The following is a 19,589-nucleotide window of genomic DNA, read 5'->3' on the forward strand; positions in this document are numbered from 1 at the left end:
CCTCCTTCAGCAATGGTTTCTGTTCAGCTCTCGGTGTATCAGTCGGCTTTCCTGTAACATGTGGAGGGGGCAAGAAACTGGCATTATTTATTTTGAAAGAAATTGCTCAACAGGCTTTGCCAATCACAGTGGGAGGAGCCTGCATAAGATACATTAGCTGTGATGTTCACGTGAAGAGACAACGGAAACAGTATTGCCAAACATGAGAGACATCTTGTACATGGGCAGGAATAAAAGGTTTTTGGACAAGATAAGAAGATTCTTTTCCACAAACAGAAAAGAATTTGATGAGGGGCCACATGTAGCTGAGGGTCACCTGCTTTGCATGCAGACGGGTACAGGTTGAATCCCTGTTTAATCACCCAGGGACCAAAGTCCTGAGTCTCAAAATCCACTTGCTGGTTTGAGCTATCATTATGATGATGATGAACTTCATTTATCGCCCCCCCTTTCACTGAAAGTCAAAGTGGATTACAAAATATTACACGAACACTTCAGTCAAACAGCAAAGATCTCAAACAAAAAACCCAATGCACTGGAACCAGGACAGAAGAACTGGAAAACAATGAAAGCAATTTTTTAAAAACGAAAAACTGTCTTAAGGCAACAAAACAGTCAACACAGGTAAAGATCTGCCTGAAGTTACACCTACCATACTAAAGAGTGGGTTAAAAAGGAAAAAGTCATTGAATTGCAGGAAAAACGGTGGTGGTGGTGATACACAAAATAAACACTGCAGCTTGCTAACTATCTTTTATAGAAGCAACCTCACATGCTAGTTTGGTGTAGTGGTTAAGTGCATGGACTCTAATCTGGGAGAATCGGGTTTGATTCCCCACTCCTCCTCTTGCAGCTGCTAGATGACCTTGGGCAAGCCATAGTTCTGTCGGAGTTCTTCTCTCAAGGACAGTTCTGGAAAGAGCTCTCTCAGCCCCACCTACCTCACAGGGTATCTGTTGTGGGGAGGGGAAGGGAAAGGAGTTTGTGAGCCACTCTGAGACTCCAAGTGAAGGGTGGGGTATAAATCCAATCTCCTCCTCCTCCTCCTTCTTTACTGTCTTTCATCGAAGCTACCTCTTGAGCGGATGCGGTTCTATTATACTGTCATTCTGATCCCTCAATAAGAATGCCCTTCTGAACTCTTCAGTCTTGCACACTGTGGGAACCAATGAAGCATAGAAGCAGGAGTGTGGGGGGGGGAGACCCTTCTCTGCTGGAGGCTCTGGAGAACTGGAGAGTCAAGTAGAAAGTATTGAAGTAAAGGAGCAATAGCCTGACTTGGTATAAGGCAATTTCATATGCTAATATTTTATGGAATTTAGGGATTTGGCACATGACGTAGGAGATTTGTGATGGGGGGGGAGGACTTAAGATTCACAGTTCTGTGGTTGCCACCCTCCAGGTGGAACCTCGAGGTCTCCCAGAATTACAACTGATATCCAGACAAAAGAGATCAGTTCCCTTGGAGAAAACAGCTGCTTTGGAGGGTGGACTCTATGGCATGATATCCTGCTGTGCTCCCTCCCCTCCCCACTCCCCACGTTCCCCAGCCTCCACCTCCAAATCTCCAGTTATTTCCCAGCCTGGAACTGACAATCCTGCAGGCTTTATAGGCCAATGAGCCAGATCCCTTCCTCCATGCAGGAAATCTGGACAGATGAGTCTCCAGCTTCTGCTCAAAGTCCTCCAGCAAAGGAGAGCCCCCTTACCCCCACAGAACTGGTTCTGTTGTCAAACGTAGGAAGTTTCTCTTAATGGTCAACCAAGCCCTACCCACAGAATCTAGACTAGTAGAGTGCATTGCAATCTAGATGTAACTACGGTCTGGGTCACGTGGCAAGATCAGACTGAGCCAGGCAGCCGATGCACCATTTGGAGCTGGGCAAAAGCACTCCAGACCACTGCAGCCACTTTGTCCAGCAGCACTCCCAAGCTGTGGACCTGGCTATTCAAGGGGACTATAACCCCATCCCGACTGATGACCACTAGTCTCCAACAGCATCCCTGAGTCCTGCCCATAAGCAACGATGAAAACCAATCCAAGGCACACCTCTCAATCTCTAATTCTGCCTCCAGATGCATGAGCGAGAGGGGATGGTCCCCACGGTATCAAGCGTTGCTGCTAAACCCAGTAAGAACAACAAAGAGGCAAAGTCTTTATACTACTTTACACAGAGAGTGATTAAAATGTGGAATTCGCTGCCAGAGGATGTAGTGATGGTCACAAGAATAAACAACTTTAAAAGGGGATTCGATAGATTCTTGGAGGATAAGTCTATCAATGGCTCCCAGCCATGGTGGTTGAGGGGAACCCCCACATTCAGAGGCACTAAGCCTCTGAATCCCAGAGTCAGGAGGCAACACCAGGGGAAGGCCTTGGCTTGTCTATCCTGTTGTTGGCACTCCAGAGGAAATGGTTGGCAACTGTGAGAGACAAGATGCTGGACTAGATGAACTATTGGTCTGATCCAGTAGGGCTCTTACACCAATTTGGTGTAGTGGTTAGGAGCCCGGACTCCAATCTTGGAGAACCAGGTTTGATTCCCCACTCCTCCACATGCAGCTGCTGGCGTGACCTTGGGTCATTTGAAAGATTTTTTTCAGCAAAAGCCAAACCAAAAAAACCAAAACATTGCAAAACAGCGCAACAAAACATTGCAAAAGAGTCACAAACTAGCTGCTGCAATGGTGGCAGAGAGAAGTAGGATTTCTTTGCTGCTGCCATAGGTCTTTGAACGGGTTTTATAGTTTTCTAGACCCTTGATCATCTTCACTGTCTTCCACTGAACTTATTTCTCCTTAGAATGCTTGGGGGGGGGGGGAGGGGGGAAAAAAAAAACAAAAGGGGAAAGCTGCCATCTTTATGAGCATCCAAAGCTGTGTGGCTGGCTAATGCTGCTCACAGTATCGTAGATAAAGAGCCTTTGCTATGATTCAATAGTTTGGTGTAGTGGTTAAGTGTGTGGACTCTAATCTGGGAGAACCGGGTTTGATTCCCCACTCCTCCACTTGCAGCTGCTGGATGACCTTGGACAAGCCATAGTTCTGTCAGAGCTGTTTCCTCAAGGGCAGTTCTCTCAGATCTCTCTCAGCCCCACCTACCTCACAGGGTGTCTGTTGTGGGGAGGGGAAGGGAAAGGAGTTTGTAAGCCACTCTGAGACTCCGAGTCCCCCAAGCACCAAGAACACAAGAGCATCACTGCCCCAGACAGAGGCCGATTCCCCACAAGCGCTGCTCCGCACTCACTCCTCCCTTTTGCCCCGATGGCACGTGTCAATTTCACACAAGCTGCTGCGCAGCTGCATTTCGCCCCGGAGCTTCGCGCGATTCCCCCCGTGTCTACTCAATCCTCAAAAAACAGGACTGAGTAGACGTTGGGGAAATCGTGTGAAGCTGCGGGGCAAAATGCGGCCGCGCAGCAGCTCGTGTGAAATTGACACGCGCCATCGGGACAAAAGGAAGGAGTGAGCGCGGAGCAGCGCTTGTGGGAAATCAGCCAGAGTGCTCCCCCTATACCCTGTGGCTAATAGCCCCAGATGGACCTCTAATGGAGGTGAAGTGAAAGCCTTGACAGGAGACCTTGGAGAGCCGCTGCAAGTCAGTGTAGATCATATTGACTGTGATGGACCCATGGCCTGACTCAGAAGAAGGCAAGTTCATGTGAGAGTGCGACAAATCGGGCAGTGACCCATATAAGGAGTACCGGAGGGCTAGAAGGAAGGCATGGCTGTTAAGGCAATGCCAGGTGTCATCATGGCTTCTCTTGCAACTGGAAGGAACAGATGCCACAACTATGTTGTCTAAGCAACCGGGGCACCAGCAATGGATCAGGAAGGCCTGGATGTACAGGGTCATGTGCAGGCTATACTGGTCTATTTAAGGGTGGCCAGACGACAGGCTGAGGAGATGCTGGCAGGCTGAGCTACAGGACCGTGCTTATCCTTACCTGAGCACTTAAGGCTGCAGCCGCCCTGAAAGCTGGTAGCAACTGCTAGGAAGGAGGAAAGATTGCAGTACGCAGCAGTCCAGCCGCCCCTGCAGAAACCAGAATGGCCTAGATCCCAAGCTTCTCGGCCAGTTGCTAAAGGGTATCATTTGAAAGCAGGAAACTCTTGGAAGGTCATCTCCCTTTGTAAATTAAAAAAGGCTAACTAAAGGATCCACTGGCCATGCAGTTCAACTTCCAAGGCAATTGCTGGGTCCCTTTGTACACAACTCTCAACCTCAAGGAGAAGAGAGCGCAGACAGATTACAAATGTCTTTCTGCACACCGTCCGATAAAACTTTTTTTTTGCAAAGCTATGGTATTTTATAAACCGGCATTTAATTTAGGAAGTGTAGTCTTTATTTCACAACACGTGTGTTATCAGACAATCTTCAAGAAAGACATCTGTTTTCCTGTTTTCTATCAGACCCATTTCCACACTGAGGAAGCACTGAAAAACATCAAGAGTTCTGCAGATGTGTGTTGCAACCCCTAGGAGGGACCATCAACAGGGGCTGGGCTACCCACTGGCAGAACGGTAGATGAATCCGTCCTACTGCAACATGGGTTTTAAGTACAGAACTATGTTTCCCCCCCATGAGTGAATGACAGCCATTCGTTTACATGCAAGAAAGTAACCAGCTGCACAAGGGGACATTGCTGAGAAAATAAAACCTGTCCCTGGTGAACCCCTATCACTGAGGATGAGGGTCAGGCTTGCTTCCTGTCAACTGTATGCCAAGTTCCAGGGCTCTTTTTGTAGCAGGAACGCCTTTGCATATTAGGCGACACACCCCTAATGTAGCCAATCCTCCAAGAGCTTACAGTAGTTCCTGTAAGAAGAGCTCTGTAAGGTCTTGGAGGATTGGCTACATTAGGGGTGTGTGGCCTAATATGCAAAGGAGTTCCCTGCTACATAGAGCCCCGCCCAAACCTATTTACTTTCTCCCATAGAACACGGTGGGAACTATTGAGAATAAGCCCCTTTCTGTACAGCCCTTAGATTTCTATACAGCCCTTAGATACAGCAATGCTGTATATGGTGGAAATACGATGTTATGCAGAATGTGATTAAAATGTGGAATTTGCTGCCAGAGGATGTAATGATGGCCACAGGAATAAACAGCTTTTAAAGAGGATTAGATAGATTCATGAAGTCTATCAATGGCTACTAGCCATGGTGACTGAGGGGAACCTCCACATTCAGAGGCACTAAACCTCTGACTCCCAGAGCCAGGACCCAGGAGGCAACATCAGGGGAAAGCTTTGGCCTCTATGCCCTGCTGTTGGCCCCCCCAGAGGAGCTGGTCAGCCACTGTGTAAGACAGGATGCTGGACTACTGGTCTGATCCAGCTGGTCTCTTCTTATGTTCTACACCAAACCAAGGGGGGAAAATTAGCCCAGATTTACACAGACCGCAGTCTACATTTTTTGGAACACCACTTCTGTTCTGTTTATTTATTTATTTTGGGATTTATATCCCGCCCTACCCAGCGGCTCAGGGCGGCTAACAAGCGGCAATGCCGAATTTAAAATGTAAAACAGTAAAACAATATTTCATACATAATAAAATCGGTGCTCTAATAATCTACATAAAATCACCAAGATGCGCACATTCCACATTGGTGGCCGACTTTTTTAATGGCATGAGCACCAGGAATGATATTCTCCCCATTTCTGCTGGGCAACATCTACCCCCCCCCCCCAATGGGGTAGATGGATAATGGAATCTCAGTGGTGGAATAGTGGCGGCGTCGGTACTGTTCTGTGGTACTCTCACACAAGAACCAGACTTAGCAAGAGTCTTGATTCTACAACCATGTTAAAGTCCCCTGATGCCCTCTGCAGGTTAGAGAAAAGACCATCTCAATATATTTCATACATATGCACATATGTGTAATTTTCTGGATAGGCTGACATGCTCTACATTATTATTTGAATTTCTCTCATGTTTACATTTAAAACATGCTACAGCCTACCAAAAGCAACAAATTAAACTTTATTCCCCAAACCCACCACAGAAACATTTTGTTTTATATTTCTGCCCAACCCTATTCCTTCAGCAGAAATGGTAAAAATTCAGCCCGCCAATTAGACAAAAGCTCACAACACAGACGTTCTAAAACAAGATTTTATTTCAGATTTGTTCACTGCTAACTTTCCCCATATAAAAACGAGGACTGGAGTGGAGCAATGCCTCCCTACGAATCCAAAAGAAAGTTCATTCATTTCCCCCCTCAAATTTGAGACTTCCACAGGCACATATCCTCAATAACTGAAGTCAGCAACTGGTAAAAGCCAGGTAAAATCCAACTGTGAGGGAGAACTCAGCCCTTCAAGGAAGCCAACTGAAAGAGAGGAATGTATGGGGCAATAAAAGTGAGAAAAGTGATTTGGAGCTGTTGGGAATGTGTGTGGGAGGGCAGAGAGGAACACAGGCAGTGGGAACGGGAGATGGCTTGGTATCAGGCCTCTTTTAGAGGAGGGCGGGGGGAACTCGGCTGCCTTCTGCCTAAAAACTAGTTACCTTAAGGGGCCTGTATAAAAAGCACCTTTATGCCCCAAGCCCATCATGTCTGAGCCATTCAGCTCCTGCGAGTGGTTTGCCAGGCTTTTTGCTTGCTTTACTCAATGATTCCTTTCAAATAATCTTGTTAGCCACATTGGCTTCCTTCTACCTCCAGCTCTGGGGCTACCATATGAACTTCCCACAACGGAGCAGGAAGGGTCCATTCTTAAGGGGGGGGGTCACTTTCCACTTGGGCCCTTCTCCCTTGATTGGGTGCCTACTGCAGTCTCTTCAGAGGCAGGATGAGCATGAGGTCTGGCACTCGGGCCTGTTGCCTTCTCTGTTCCAGAAGCTTTGAGGGACTGCTGCACTGGCCTGTGTGTTTGGCCTGGAGAGAGACACAAGGAAATAAAGAACACAAGATGATTCCAGTAAGATGATTCTACTTGGCTGCCCCGTATCCTCGCTCCTCCCAACAGATTTCCCCAGATTTCCTAGAAGGGCTCTACACTTTAACCACAGGGCCCTCCTGGTCTGTGCAAATTAATCCCATTCCTTCACTTTGCATAGCGTCTTATCACACTATCCAATTCATCCGAGGCCTGCTCTACACATTGAGAAGAAAGAGCAGGCAGAATGGGTTGTACCACTTCAGACTGTGTGTGTGTGAGGGAATGCATTCTAATTCTCCCCTATGTAAAAACGCTCTACAAATTAAAAAAAAAAGAATAGCTCAGCTACTGGAATGCTGTACCAGGGCTGCGGTCACACGTAACAGAAGCCACACAAGTGAGACGGAAAACAGCCGGAGTTTCCGGGCGCGATCTCACCAGCACATCTGGGAAGCGTAGCACTCCCGTGGCTCAACCGAGGCTTCCAGCCGAAACTGCGTGGCAAAAAACTAGTACCTTGGAGGTACTAGTTTCCGAAAACTGCGGGGCAAGGGCGGGCGTCTGATCGCGTTTCTGGTGGCATCCGGCGCCCGCCCATGTCCCCTTGCACATAAGGTGTTTTTTTTTTGTCCCAGTCTCTATGGATGCGCATGCGCACCCAACGGAGCATGCACATTTGTCATGTACACAAAAATAAAAAACAGTTTGCCGCGGCGCGCGCTTCTTCGTTGCGCGCCGGCTTGTCTTGTGATCAGCACCTCTCCCTTGCCATGGAACCTCCACGGTACCTCCACAGGACCTCCACAGGAGGTCTGATCGCGTAACTGCGCAGTAGTTTGCCCCAGGGCAAACAGCCACGCTTCTCCTCTGCAGTTTCCTGCCCGTGTGACCGGGGCCCAGGTTCTCCATTTATAGGAAATTCTTAATGTGGAGGTTAAGTTCGAAAAAAAGTAACCCTTCACTTGTAGTCTGAAGTGGTACTGTCCCCACATTCTGGTTCCCAAATATGGTTAGCCCCAAGGAAAAGCCCTCACTTACATACCACATCCAGAGGCTTTGAACGCCAGCTACCTCACTGCTGGCCTTGCTCTTTCAGACACCTCAGCTCTCTTCCCACTGACCTCCGATGATAAGTCCCCGCCTCTTCTGACTCCATCCCTCACAAATCCCCAAGTCTTCCTCCTACAGCAATCCCAAGTCTTTCCTCCTGCAACAGTTTCCACGCTTCTTTGGCCTTGGCCTCAACACCAGGGCTTTTCCCTCACACACCCCAAAGAGAGGTATTTCCTTCTGACCACGGGCCTCCCATCTTCTCTCATAATTAACCCCCAAACCAACCTCAGCTTGTTTACGGTTGGCCTCCAAGTAAACCCCAGCTCAAACAAGTAAACCCTGATCTCTCATAATCCTTCTGCACAATCCTACAAATTAAGCACCATCCTTCTCAAGCTCCCAATCATTGCGCCCTCTCCACAGACATTTCTTCTTTAGATTTTCTTTACCTTCTGTTCCTTCACCGGCAACAGTATGATTCTCCAGTAATGCCTCAGGCTGCTCCGACCACAACTTATAATCAGGGTTGCTGGGGAACCGCTTGGTTAAGCCACAGTTGAGACACCTCACAACAGTCCACCGCTGATTACGGCGCTCTGGTTAAGGAGGCAAGGGAGTGAAGGAGTCAGGGAAGCCCTGAAAACATGATCCTGCTTCACCTCCCTAAATTCTGTTTCTCCCTGTCTCCACTTATCTGCTGATTAGTGGCTCCTGAAACCAAAATAGGCTACTGTTACGCTTCAAAACACAACTTGACTCCTTTTGTTGAGGAAGGGTGAAAGCTACAGAGCCCAGAAAGTGCAGGGGATAGTCTTCCGCTTCCAAGCACTTCTGTTGTACTGGGCTTATTGAGATGCTGGGCCTGTCAGGGCTTGGGAGCTAAGCAGGGTTGGCCATGGCTAGTACTTGAACGTGACACCACCAGTTGGTGTAGTGGTTAATTGCGCGGACTCTAATCTGGGAGAACCGGGTTTGATTCCCCACTCCTCCAGTTGCACCTGGCTGGATGACCTTGGGCAAGCCGTAGTTCTGACAAGAGCTGTTCTTGAAAAAGAGCCATTTCTGTCAGAGTTCTCTCAGCCCCATCCACCTCACAAGGTGTCTGTTGTGGGGAGGGGAAGGGAAAGGAGTTGGGTCTACTGGTAGCAGGAGCTTCTTTGCATATTAGGCCACACCCCCTAGTGTAGCCAATCCTCCAAGAGCTTACAGTAGCCCCAGTAAGAAGAGCTCTTGGAGGATTGGCTACACTAGGGGTGTGTGGCCTAATATGCAAAGGAGCTCCTGCTACCAGTAGAGCCCCGGGAGTTTGTAAGCCGCTCTGAGACACCTTTGGGTAGTGAAGGGCGGGGGTATAAATCCAATCTCTTCTTCTTCTTCTTCTTCATGGGAGACTGGGGCTGCTAGTTTGGTGTAGTGGTTAAGTGCGCGGACTCTAATCTGGGAGAACCAGGTTTGATTCCCCACTCTTCCACTTGCACCTGCTGATGTGACCTTGGGTCAGTCACAAGCTCTGGCACAGCTGTCCTTGAAAAAGAGCAGTTTGTGCCAAGAGTTCTCTCAGCCCCACCCACCTCACAGGGTGTCTGTTGTGGGGAGAGGAAGGGAAAGGAGTTTGTAAGCCGCTCTGAGACTCCTCTGGGTAGTGAAGGGCGGGGGATAAATCCCATCTCTTCTCTTCTTCTTCTTCTATGCAGAAGAAGGCAATGGCTAATTAACCTTTGTTTAACCTAAATTAGCCTGGAATGCTCCATGGATGGGGTCATCCTGAGCCAGTTGCAACTCAACAGCATGTCCTTCCTCTTTATTCTTAGGTTAAACACTGGGTGTGGCCTCACCTCCAACAGAACAAAACCAACAGTCTAATGAACCATTGGTTGTTCCAGGCAACTGGCACACAAGTAGGCCCACCTGCCAGGATGAAGACGCTGTCAAGTTTCACCCAGCAGTACCTTTAAGCCTCCTTTTATAACTCTGGGAGCAAAGATAAATAGGAACAAGCTTGGATTTGGCTAGCAGAAGCAGCTTGTGAGTTTCCGCTTTGCTGATGCTGCTTTTGGGGTGCATGCCGCATGTGTCCCTGTTTATGTGTCCCTGTGCTAGCTGCTTCATCCAAGCATTTCTAAGTAAAACCTTTCTGTGAAAGACCTTTAGAGTCTCTTTCTTTCCTCCAAAGAAAATGATCCTATAAACCTTCCTACTGCCTGGGGTAAGTAAACAGTGTGACTGACTGTTTCCTCCCTTCTTTGGAACTCGCTGTGTCCAACCGCCCTGTCCCTCTTCAGCATGGGAAAACATTGCCCAGAGCTAGTCAACCATCCAAACCAAGGGACAGAACTCAGGAGGATGCAGACCCTGCTACAAATGAGAAGCAGTGAAGGGACACCTACTCCTCTGGCGTACAGTTGAGCTGACTCCAGGGACAAGAAGGGAGAAGCAGGACTTACAGATGGTTCGTTTCACAGAAGGGTCCCTGCAAGACAACCAGAAACAAGAAGACATGTCATAACTATGGGACATGTCCCCCAAGCCCCTTTCTGCTGCATTAGGGCTCAAGACAAAAACAGAACCTGCATGGGACATGTTGCTCCTTATGAGGTGATGCTGGTGTCCACACTCACTGACTATCACTATTTTAATTGGGTTTAACTGTTATTTGCACATCTATGTGACTGTTGACTTGGTATGATGGAACCCACCCTGAGCCTGCTATGCGGGGGGGGGGGGGGGGGAAAAAAAAAAAAAAAAAAAAAAAAAAGGGAAAATATGGGGGGGGGGGGGGGGTAGAAATCAAATAAAAAATAATTAAAAAGGGATAATTGTGAGCAATGTTCCCTCTAAGCTCTGGAGTCTTGTGAGCAAAAATTGTACTTTGTGAGCTACTGACATTAAAGTTGCGAGTGAGCGATTTGGCTACTGCATACATTAGTCTGCTCTGGAGCCATCCTTCCTGAGCGAGGACAAAAATCTGTGAGCCAGAGGCTAAAAAACTGTGAGCTAGCTCACACTAACTCAGCTTAGAGGGAACACCGATTGTGAGGTTCAAGATAGTGTTTGAGTGTTGTCTTTGGGAACAAGCACTGAGACAGAAATACTAGTGATATCCCCCCCCCCATTTCCAGTTTGATTTCGGAATGGTATTAATATCTGCTTGACTTGTCTGCTGGATTCTAGCCCAAGCAGGGAGGGAAGGAGGGAGGGAGGGAAGGAAGGAAGGAAGGAGCCAGGATGGTGGGTTGGGATGGCTATGATTGGTAGTGCATGTTGTAAACTTATTTATGGAAGAGCACAACCTTTTGCTATTCATGCTATGATCTCATTGCTCATCCTCTGCACAAAAAAAAGTCTATACCCTTCCCCCACAGCACTCAAAATGCATTACCTTATGAATTCTTATCCACACTTGATTAATCCTTACAACAACAAGCCTGTAAAGCAGACCATCATCATTATGATTATGATCCAGTATGAGCGGAGGAAGGTTCGGAAGCACACTTCTTTGCCAACTGAACAGGATCCGGGCTGAGCTCCTGTTCTAAGTATTTAGCCTGGGCATGGCCAGAGGTGCAGGTCTTTGGAACTTTGCCCTCAGCTCACAGTGAGTCAGCTTAGTGAATCCAGGACCAACTCAGGAGTTGGAACTGAGTTGTATTTCTCCTCTTTTGTTTGTCTCAATTGCATTTTCTACTTCGTTGTAAGTTGCTCTGAGACCTCTCATCAGGGAGGAACACAGGAAAAAAAATACCTAAATGTTATACGCACACACAGAGGTATATGTATGTTCATGGCTCAGGTGAAATCGGAACCAGGGATTTCCCATTTCTCACAGTCAGTCCTTTTAACCTCTAGGCCAGATAAGCCAATTTTGGTGATCCTAGCTACATTACAACAGTGAGTGACTCAATCTCTGTGCAGAGGGTTTACAGTCCATAGTGTCCGTGAGTGTGTGGGTGGCAGAGGGAGATGTAGAATACCTGGAGACGGCAGGGTTAAGAAGCAGGGCAGCTGGTTCAGCTTGGTGGTTAGGGCCATAAGCTATGAGTCACCTCAAATCTCACTGCCTGAACTTCTCACCTACACTACAGGGATAATAATACTAGCCTTCCTTATAGGTATGCTGGAATTTTGAGTCTGAGAATGTAAATAAAGCACTCGGGAGACTCAACATCCATAAGATACTTTCCCTAAAGGATTATCAAGAGGGTAGGTGAAACCTACCTATTTTTTCATTCACTAACTGGCTCGCAAGAAATGTTCTATCCAGCTTTTGATCAAAAGAGTTCAAAGAGATGTACAATACTGCAAATTTCAAAGAAACCAATTAAAAACGCATCATATAAAAAGAAAACAGAGAAAAACTGGGCACAGAACATTCAAGGAAAGGAAACTCCAGAACCTCCAGATTACAGCATCAATTCCCAAAAGCCATCTGGAAGGAACATTAACTGCTTAACATTAACAGGGAGAGCACAGTGTGAGATAAATGGCTGAGGGAGGTGTTGCAGTGAAGTTTAGAAGAATCCTCCAGTGCATACACCACAGGAAGGAGTGCCATAGTTCCACGCCAACTATTAAGACTGGGACACATTTTACCCTGGTTTCCCCTTGCTTTATATAAAAGCAGGCCCAATGGTTGCACCCTTCATGCATCTGAAGAAGTGGGCTCTAACTCATAAAAGCTTATCCAGAAATAAATGTTGTCAGTCTTTAAGGTGCTACCTCACTGCTATGCAGCTTTTATCAAGAGAGCCTTACTTTTAGCAGTCTCTATGTATCTGATATTTACACCCCACTTTTCACCCTGAAAGGGAACCAGAGTGGCTTACAATATTCTCCCCCCCCCATCAAACTTTATCCCCACAACCTGTGAAATATAGATTAGGCCAAGAGACAGGATACGGACCAAGATCACCTAGTGAGCTTCCGTCGTAGAATAGGGATTTGAACGTGGGGCTCCCAGACTCTAGTCCAGCGTTCTTAACCACTACATGGGGTCTCTCTAAATAAGTTAGAATACAAAGCAGGGCCTCACCCACTGATCTCAGGTTTCTGGATGAGTCCCATTTAACTATAAAAGCCCAAGAGTGGTTAAGAGACAGCCTGGATAAAAGAACAGTGAAGAGTTAGCCTGAAAAGCAGAGACAGGAACAGTTCCAGATACAGATGCTCAGAACTGCACTAGTGCCAATGTTTAGCCCGAGAAATAGATGACTCAGGATCTCCCTCCCAACTCTATGATTATATGATTCTAAGACAGAGGCCCTGTGCTCCATTAATCTCCACCCGAGCACTCACTGTCTTAAGACGAGCCGTCGGCTGATGCTGTTCTGCGTATGGCAATAGAAACGAGCCAACTCCTGGTTGTCTGGGTTTTGTGCCAAGACACAATGTGCTGCCTGTTGGAAAAACAGAAGATAGATGAAGCTGTTGAGGAAACCTGCATCCCATAAATACAGCCAGGGATATGTATGCTCTACATTCCCACAGGCACACTGTGAGGTGGGATCTTACAGAGGAGCTAGCCTTCTTAGTCCAGAAGGCCAAATACAATGTTCCCATTGCAGAAATATGACTCATTGCAGTGAGGTACACTGCATACTGTGAATGCAAGAGATAGCAGGTGTGGAAGGGGGATCAGAGCATCTGCTCCGTACACAGAAAGCCCCAGGTCCAATCTCCAGTTAAAGTGAATCTCGGCTAGCAAGGCTAGGAAAGATTTTTGCCTGAGACACTGGAGAAGCAACAAGAGCAGATTACTATGCAGGGCACCAATGAATACAAGATCCACTTGTATCCAATTCCTTATTAGCAGCCACTGGCGATAAACTGGCATAGTAACATAAACAATCTAGAAACCCTTCCAAATGGGACAATTATTTTCTGCAGTAACTAATTGTTCCCAGGATCCACTGACTCCAAGTTTCACCACCTTGTTTTTGTAATGGGATTCAGCACAGAAATCATTGCCTCAAACAAGTCTTCCTGTCCACAGCGTGTTTCAGGCCCATCAATGCATCTATCCAACCTTTCCTATTTTAAATCTGTGTACACATGCATGTGCACACTTGAAAGACAAACTCTGTGTGCATTTCTGAAAATGGAGGGGGGAAAACACAAGAAGCCCACACGCTCCCCCACACTGTTAATGCATACCATTTGTAACAATTCCTTGTTTTTGGTGTGTGTGTGTCTCTTTAAAAGTTTGGTTGCATGGCAGTGGTAAGTAGACTAGAGTGGTTGAGAGAAGCAAGCGTGGTATGATTGGTGGTTGACAGAGAGGGGGAGGGGTTTTGGAAGTGAAAATGAGTGGATGAGTATGTATGTCAGTCAGGTTTGACAGTTACAGTTTTGACAGTTGATAAGTGCAGTTAGTTCAGTGAGAAACAGAAGGAAGGCTGAGAGAATAGGAAAAAATAAATGAAATAAATACTTCCCAGGACCACATAGTCCCTTGTAAGCCTTGACCTCGGTCTACCTAACCAGTAAGAGCAGAAGTAAAAGTATAAAGGTTTGGAAATCTTTACATTTCCTGGTGGCAGCCGTAAATACCCAGTAGAACAAAATAAAAAGAACACTTTTAAAGTGAAACTAGTCCTCCCCAATAAGGAGGACGTCACACCATTGATATACAGAGTGCGTTATTCTCACCTGGTAAAGGAAACTGAGTCTCTGGAATGCTTCTTTGTCTTTCATCATGGCTGATGGGAGAAATCTATGCAAGACCAATATAGGAGACAACAGGGCACAAACCTGGAAGGAAAAGGCACTTTTAGGAACAAACAATGAGCAGAAAACATCCACTTAACTTACAAATACCTTTACAGAAGGTAACCTCCATGTTTGAGACTGATGGAACCTAAGGACAGACTCTCACCATTAAGGATACATCAATCTCCGATTCCGACATATTTATTTCCTTGCTATGTCCCCCCCCCCCAGTTGAACCCAAACAGAGGATAGCCATATAACTAAGCATGCTATTCTTTTAATCTATTAAAAACATCTTCAGTATTCTGTATCCTAATTTACTGCCCACCCCCCTATATGTATGGCTGTTATTTCTATTTCCATTTCATTGTGTCTGAAGAAGCTCATTCCTTGAATAAAACTTTGTTGGTCTTAAAGGTGCCACTGGACTCTAAGTTTCTTCATAGAGGGTTGTTCTTGTAGCTTCAGCTTCTCCTTGAATTTTAAATGTGGAAACAATCATGCAAACTTTAGGGTGAGCAATGTTTCTAGAGTCCAGATCCAGACTAAACTGGCCATTCCCACAGATTCTCTCTCCCTGCTGCAGATCTCCCCTATTTATGTCATCCCTCAGGGTTCCTTATCCTTCAGAACCAAAATTTCATGGAGCTCACTGGGATACGTCCCGGCTGGGTGGAGAATAAGGAGGATGAAAATGCCATTCTGTTGATGGGAAATTTAGTCTGGAAGATCCAACCCCTATGCACCCTATGCCCCTCGCCAAGAATTTCCTCTCCATTAAGAAGAAGAAGAAGAAGAGATTGGATTTATACCCCGCCCTTCACTACCCAAAGATGTCTCAGAGAGGCTTACAAACTCCTTCCCCTTCCCCTCCCCACAACAGATACCCTGTGAGGTACTCTCCCTACCAGTTTACACAAAGAGGTACAATCAGAAAACGTGGATTGACGCTCTGTAATTTTAAAAAGGCATTAGTTCAGGAAACGCACTCCGCACTTGCTCAAAGCCACTTTTAAATTTAATTAGTAGTTAATATCAGCTACGATGCACAAGGGGCTAATCGTGGCAGTGAAACCAAGATGAGGGACTGAAAAATACATTGCTAAGGATGAGATGCCCCGGATCTGTCCGATCTATCCCGACTATTCTTATCATGCCCGGGGGGGGGGGGGGGGTTTTTAAAAAAGTGTATTTACAAAAGTGAACGTGTCTAAAGCTCAGCCAAATCACAGTTATTAATTAATTTCCCATTCATTACCACTTAGGGGGATTTCACATTCTAGCACCACAATCCTAAAGTCTCTCCCACCCCACTCGCTGCCCAGGGGAACTGATCTTACTCACGACGATGCAGACCAAGCCGCATTTGCTCTCGCCGGCACAAGAAGGAACACGCCCCCTTCTTCCTGCTTTTGGTGGCGGGGGGAACACAAAGGCTTATGGGACATGTAGTTCCTCCCCGCCTATTCACTTCAGCGAGTCTTGTGTTGATTAAACAAAGACGTACACGCTACGATTCCTTAATAACACGGGCATGGAGATAATGAGGAGAGAGAATGGTTGTTTCTTTGTGCATGGAAACTTCAGAAATAACCCACCCTCTGCTCGCTGTATATAAATGAATCCCTTCTCAGGAGCAGGGTGCCGGTCGGGGACAGACGGGGATCTGAGTCTCTTGGCACTCTGTTGACCTGCTGTTCAGCCAGGACGACGTCGGTACCACAAGACTGGTCGGTTACCACTGGACTTGATTTTCAACTAACCATTAGCCCATGGCTTTTTTGACAGGTACATATTTGTGCCAGCAATCCGCTGTAATGTTTTCCAATGGAGCCCATGCAAGTCAATAGCATTCCTGGCTCCCATTGTTTCCAATGGGTCTTCCACCGTCTCCCATTGTTTCCAATGGGCAATCCTGTCCTTCCTTTTAGTAGATCCCTCCTATTAAATGCCACACTTTTCAGAGTCACTCCTTCCCCCAAGTTACTTTAGTCTCAGAAAGCGTCTTTGCATTCGCGGTGATTTTTTTGTTTGTTACTAGGCCTAACACCGTGGTCCCATTCTCCCCCCCCCCCCTTTCTTTCTACATTCTTCAGCACCGGCAAACGTAAAATTGTAAAAAGTTGTCAGGACAAACATATCGTCTGCCAGAGGAGGACGCCGCAGTACTGTTTCCTAAAAATCCTGCCCCACGAAGGGTGACTTTCCGGTGGCCAAACCGCTCTGAGGCTCTTTCCGAGTACGGAGCTGAGCAACCACTTGAAGGGCGCGGCGGGGTCCGAATCCAGCCTCCTTTCTCGGAGATCTCGTTAAAGACTCCCAGACGGGGCCTTTCTGCCCGCACGGAGGACCTGCGTTTTCTCTCCATGGGGTAATACATTGATGGATCATCTAACAAAGTCTAATCCCCTCCCCTAATTGAATATTATGGTCCCAATACCAGGTGGATGGGAGCTGCGGTGGCTCAAGTGGTTAAGACGCTGAACTGCAGGCTCTGGAAGGTCAGTAGTTCAGCAGTTCGTGACCCGAGTGTGCCGCATGATGGAGTGAGCTCCCATCTCTAGTTCCAGCTCCTGCCAACCTAGCAGTTCGAAAGCAAGAAATTGCAAGTAGATCAATAGGTACCCCTTCGGTGGGAAGGTAACAGCGTTCCGTGCGCCTTGGTGTTTAGTCATGCCGGCCACATGACCACGGAAACGTCTTCGGACAGCGCTGGCTCTTCGGCTTTGAAACGGAGATGAGCACCGCAACCCTAGAGTCGGATTCGACTGGCTTTCGAGCAAGGGAACCTTTACCTTTACCTTTTACCCATGCAACAGGAACTAGGAAATACGAATAAGGAACTGGGAACCACCTTCGGTCTCTTTTTTCTGAGATGGCTGAACGGCACAGGATACAATGGAAGTGCAGCCCGTGCAGACTTAACTCCGGAGCAACCCATGCACCTGCATAGGGTGTTGCTGACGGCAGCCTGGTTGCCGCTCCTCCTGGACAGGACCGCAAGCATTTTTCATTTGTCTGCAGCATTCAAAGGGTTAAACCCACAGACCTGTTTGCTAGAGAAGTTGGGGGGGGGGGAGGAAAGGCTCTTTTCCAGGGGAACAAAGTTAGAATCCAGTAGCACCTTTAAGACCAAAGGAACCACTGGATTCCTACTTCAGACCAACACAGTCGCTCCTAAATCATATGAATTCAAGAGGATCCATACCTCAGATCCACATTTTTGTGCTGATGCACCACCTCAAAGTTTTGGATCCGTGTTTTTTAAGGTCCAGTCCATAGTCCTGATTTGATACCGGATTTGGTGGAGTTCTCTTTTTAGAAGTGGGGGATCTGTTATGAGGATCCATGTGGATCAGGCTTTTACTTTCCCCCCAGTTCCCTTGCCTGCAGCCAGCAATTGAAATCACTAAGGCTGGGCTAAGAGAAGTGTATCTGCTTGCTTGCTGACATGCAGAGGTTGACCATGAGAATAGAACAAAATGCAGCTTGCGCATGTGTAAAAAACAGTTGTGTGGGGATTATAAAAACCCACCCCAGCTCCGGTCAAGTGGGAACAGAATGGGTGGAGTTGATTTGCCTTTCTGCATCCCCCTTATTCCTGGAATAAAGTCCCCCACCCCCATTCAACTGAGTGCCACTGCCTCTGTGTGTGTGTTAACTGGAATGTCATGTGCCAGGTTAACGACCCCATTTTGGCAACACAGCTGTGCCTGCAATCTTCACTTTGAGCTGGATCAAAGGAGGTTTCTGTTTGAGTGCTCGCCAAAACAGCAGGAACGTCCCACTATCCTCGTAGAGCAGGGAGGGCAGAGTGGCAGGAGCATTGCTGCCAGGCTGCAAAATCTCCCCTGTGGTTTTGTTTGCTCTGCCCGTCTCAGATATATGTCTTGGCTAAGGCCAAGAGATGCAAGTCAAACAGCAAGAGCCAAAGGGCTCTTGGCACTGAGCCCGCAACTCGTGCACTGCAGCCTTGGACTGCGACCTATCAGATTCTGGTCTGGCCTCAAGAGTTGTTCTTGCTATTTAGATGGCTTTTATTTTCTTATACTTATTATTTATTGTACTTATGTTTGCTGAAAGGTGCTTTGGGGCCTGTAAGGGAAAACCAATAAATACACTAACTAAGTAAAACACCATCTCAACATATTATGTAAATGTAATAGTAGTATATATATTTCATGTATGGCTGCGAGAGTTGGACTATAAGGAAGGCCGAGTGCCGAAGAATAGATTCTTTTGAACTGTGGTGCTGGAGAAGACTCTTGAGAATCCCTTGGACTGCAAGAAGATCAAATCAGTCAATCCTAAAAGAAATCAACCCTGACTGTTCCCTGGAAGGCCAGATAATGAAACTGAAGCTCAAATACATTGGCCATCAAATGAGAAGGGAGCACTCACTGGAGAAGACCCTGATGCTGGGAAAGATTGAAGGTCAAAGAAGACGGGGACGGCAAAGGATGAGATGGTTAGTCAGTGTCGTAGATGCAACGAACATGAACTTGAGCAAACTTCAGAGGACGGCGGAAGACAGGAGGGCCTGGCGTGATCTGGTCCATGGGGTTGCGAAGAGTCGGACTCGACTGTGCGACTGAACAACAACAACATGTTGAAATAGTTTCTTGATTGCACTGTTTATCTAATATATCACTAACCCTATTTTCTGATAATAAAAAATTTAAATAAAAAACCCTAAAAAAACACACTAAGTAAAACACAGTACTCTTTTTGCTCTGCTTAACATCCCTTTTCAGCATTCAGCTATGTGTAATTGAACCTGTGATTCTACACAGCATTTAATATTCCAGGATATTCCCTGTTAAAGCTTCTCCATGGACAAGGTCCTCAGATGTTTATTCAGATGTAGGTCTGTCTCCCTTTAACTTCCTTCTTTGGCTCTTCAGTCTAGGAATGCCAGCCTCCAGGTGGGGCCTGGGGATCCT

General features: G+C 46.9%; 1 protein-coding gene across 2 annotated transcripts; it reads right to left on the reverse strand.

Annotated features, from left to right (window-relative positions):
- Window positions 1–6,140: 6,140 nt before the first annotated feature.
- Window positions 6,141–16,038, reverse strand: RPP21 (ribonuclease P/MRP 21kDa subunit). 2 transcript variants are annotated; one of them, XM_015429311.1, is made up of 6 exons: window positions 15,987–16,038; window positions 14,587–14,688; window positions 13,234–13,334; window positions 10,329–10,411; window positions 8,391–8,537; window positions 6,141–6,884 (listed from the first exon to the last, which is right to left on the reverse strand). In XM_015429311.1, the coding sequence occupies exons 2-6, from the start codon at window positions 14,632–14,634 to the stop codon at window positions 6,736–6,738; spliced, it is 528 nt and encodes a 175-aa protein (XP_015284797.1). In that variant the 5' UTR covers window positions 14,635–14,688; window positions 15,987–16,038; the 3' UTR covers window positions 6,141–6,735. The 2 variants fall into 2 exon arrangements, with proteins under 2 accessions (XP_015284797.1, XP_015284796.1); XM_015429310.1 differs by having other exon boundaries at window positions 15,991–16,017.
- Window positions 16,039–19,589: the final 3,551 nt, after the last annotated feature.

This window comes from Gekko japonicus, unplaced genomic scaffold (assembly GCF_001447785.1).
Source record: "Gekko japonicus isolate JY-2015 unplaced genomic scaffold, Gekko_japonicus_V1.1 scaffold5045, whole genome shotgun sequence".
NCBI classification, from domain to species: domain Eukaryota; kingdom Metazoa; phylum Chordata; class Lepidosauria; order Squamata; family Gekkonidae; genus Gekko; species Gekko japonicus.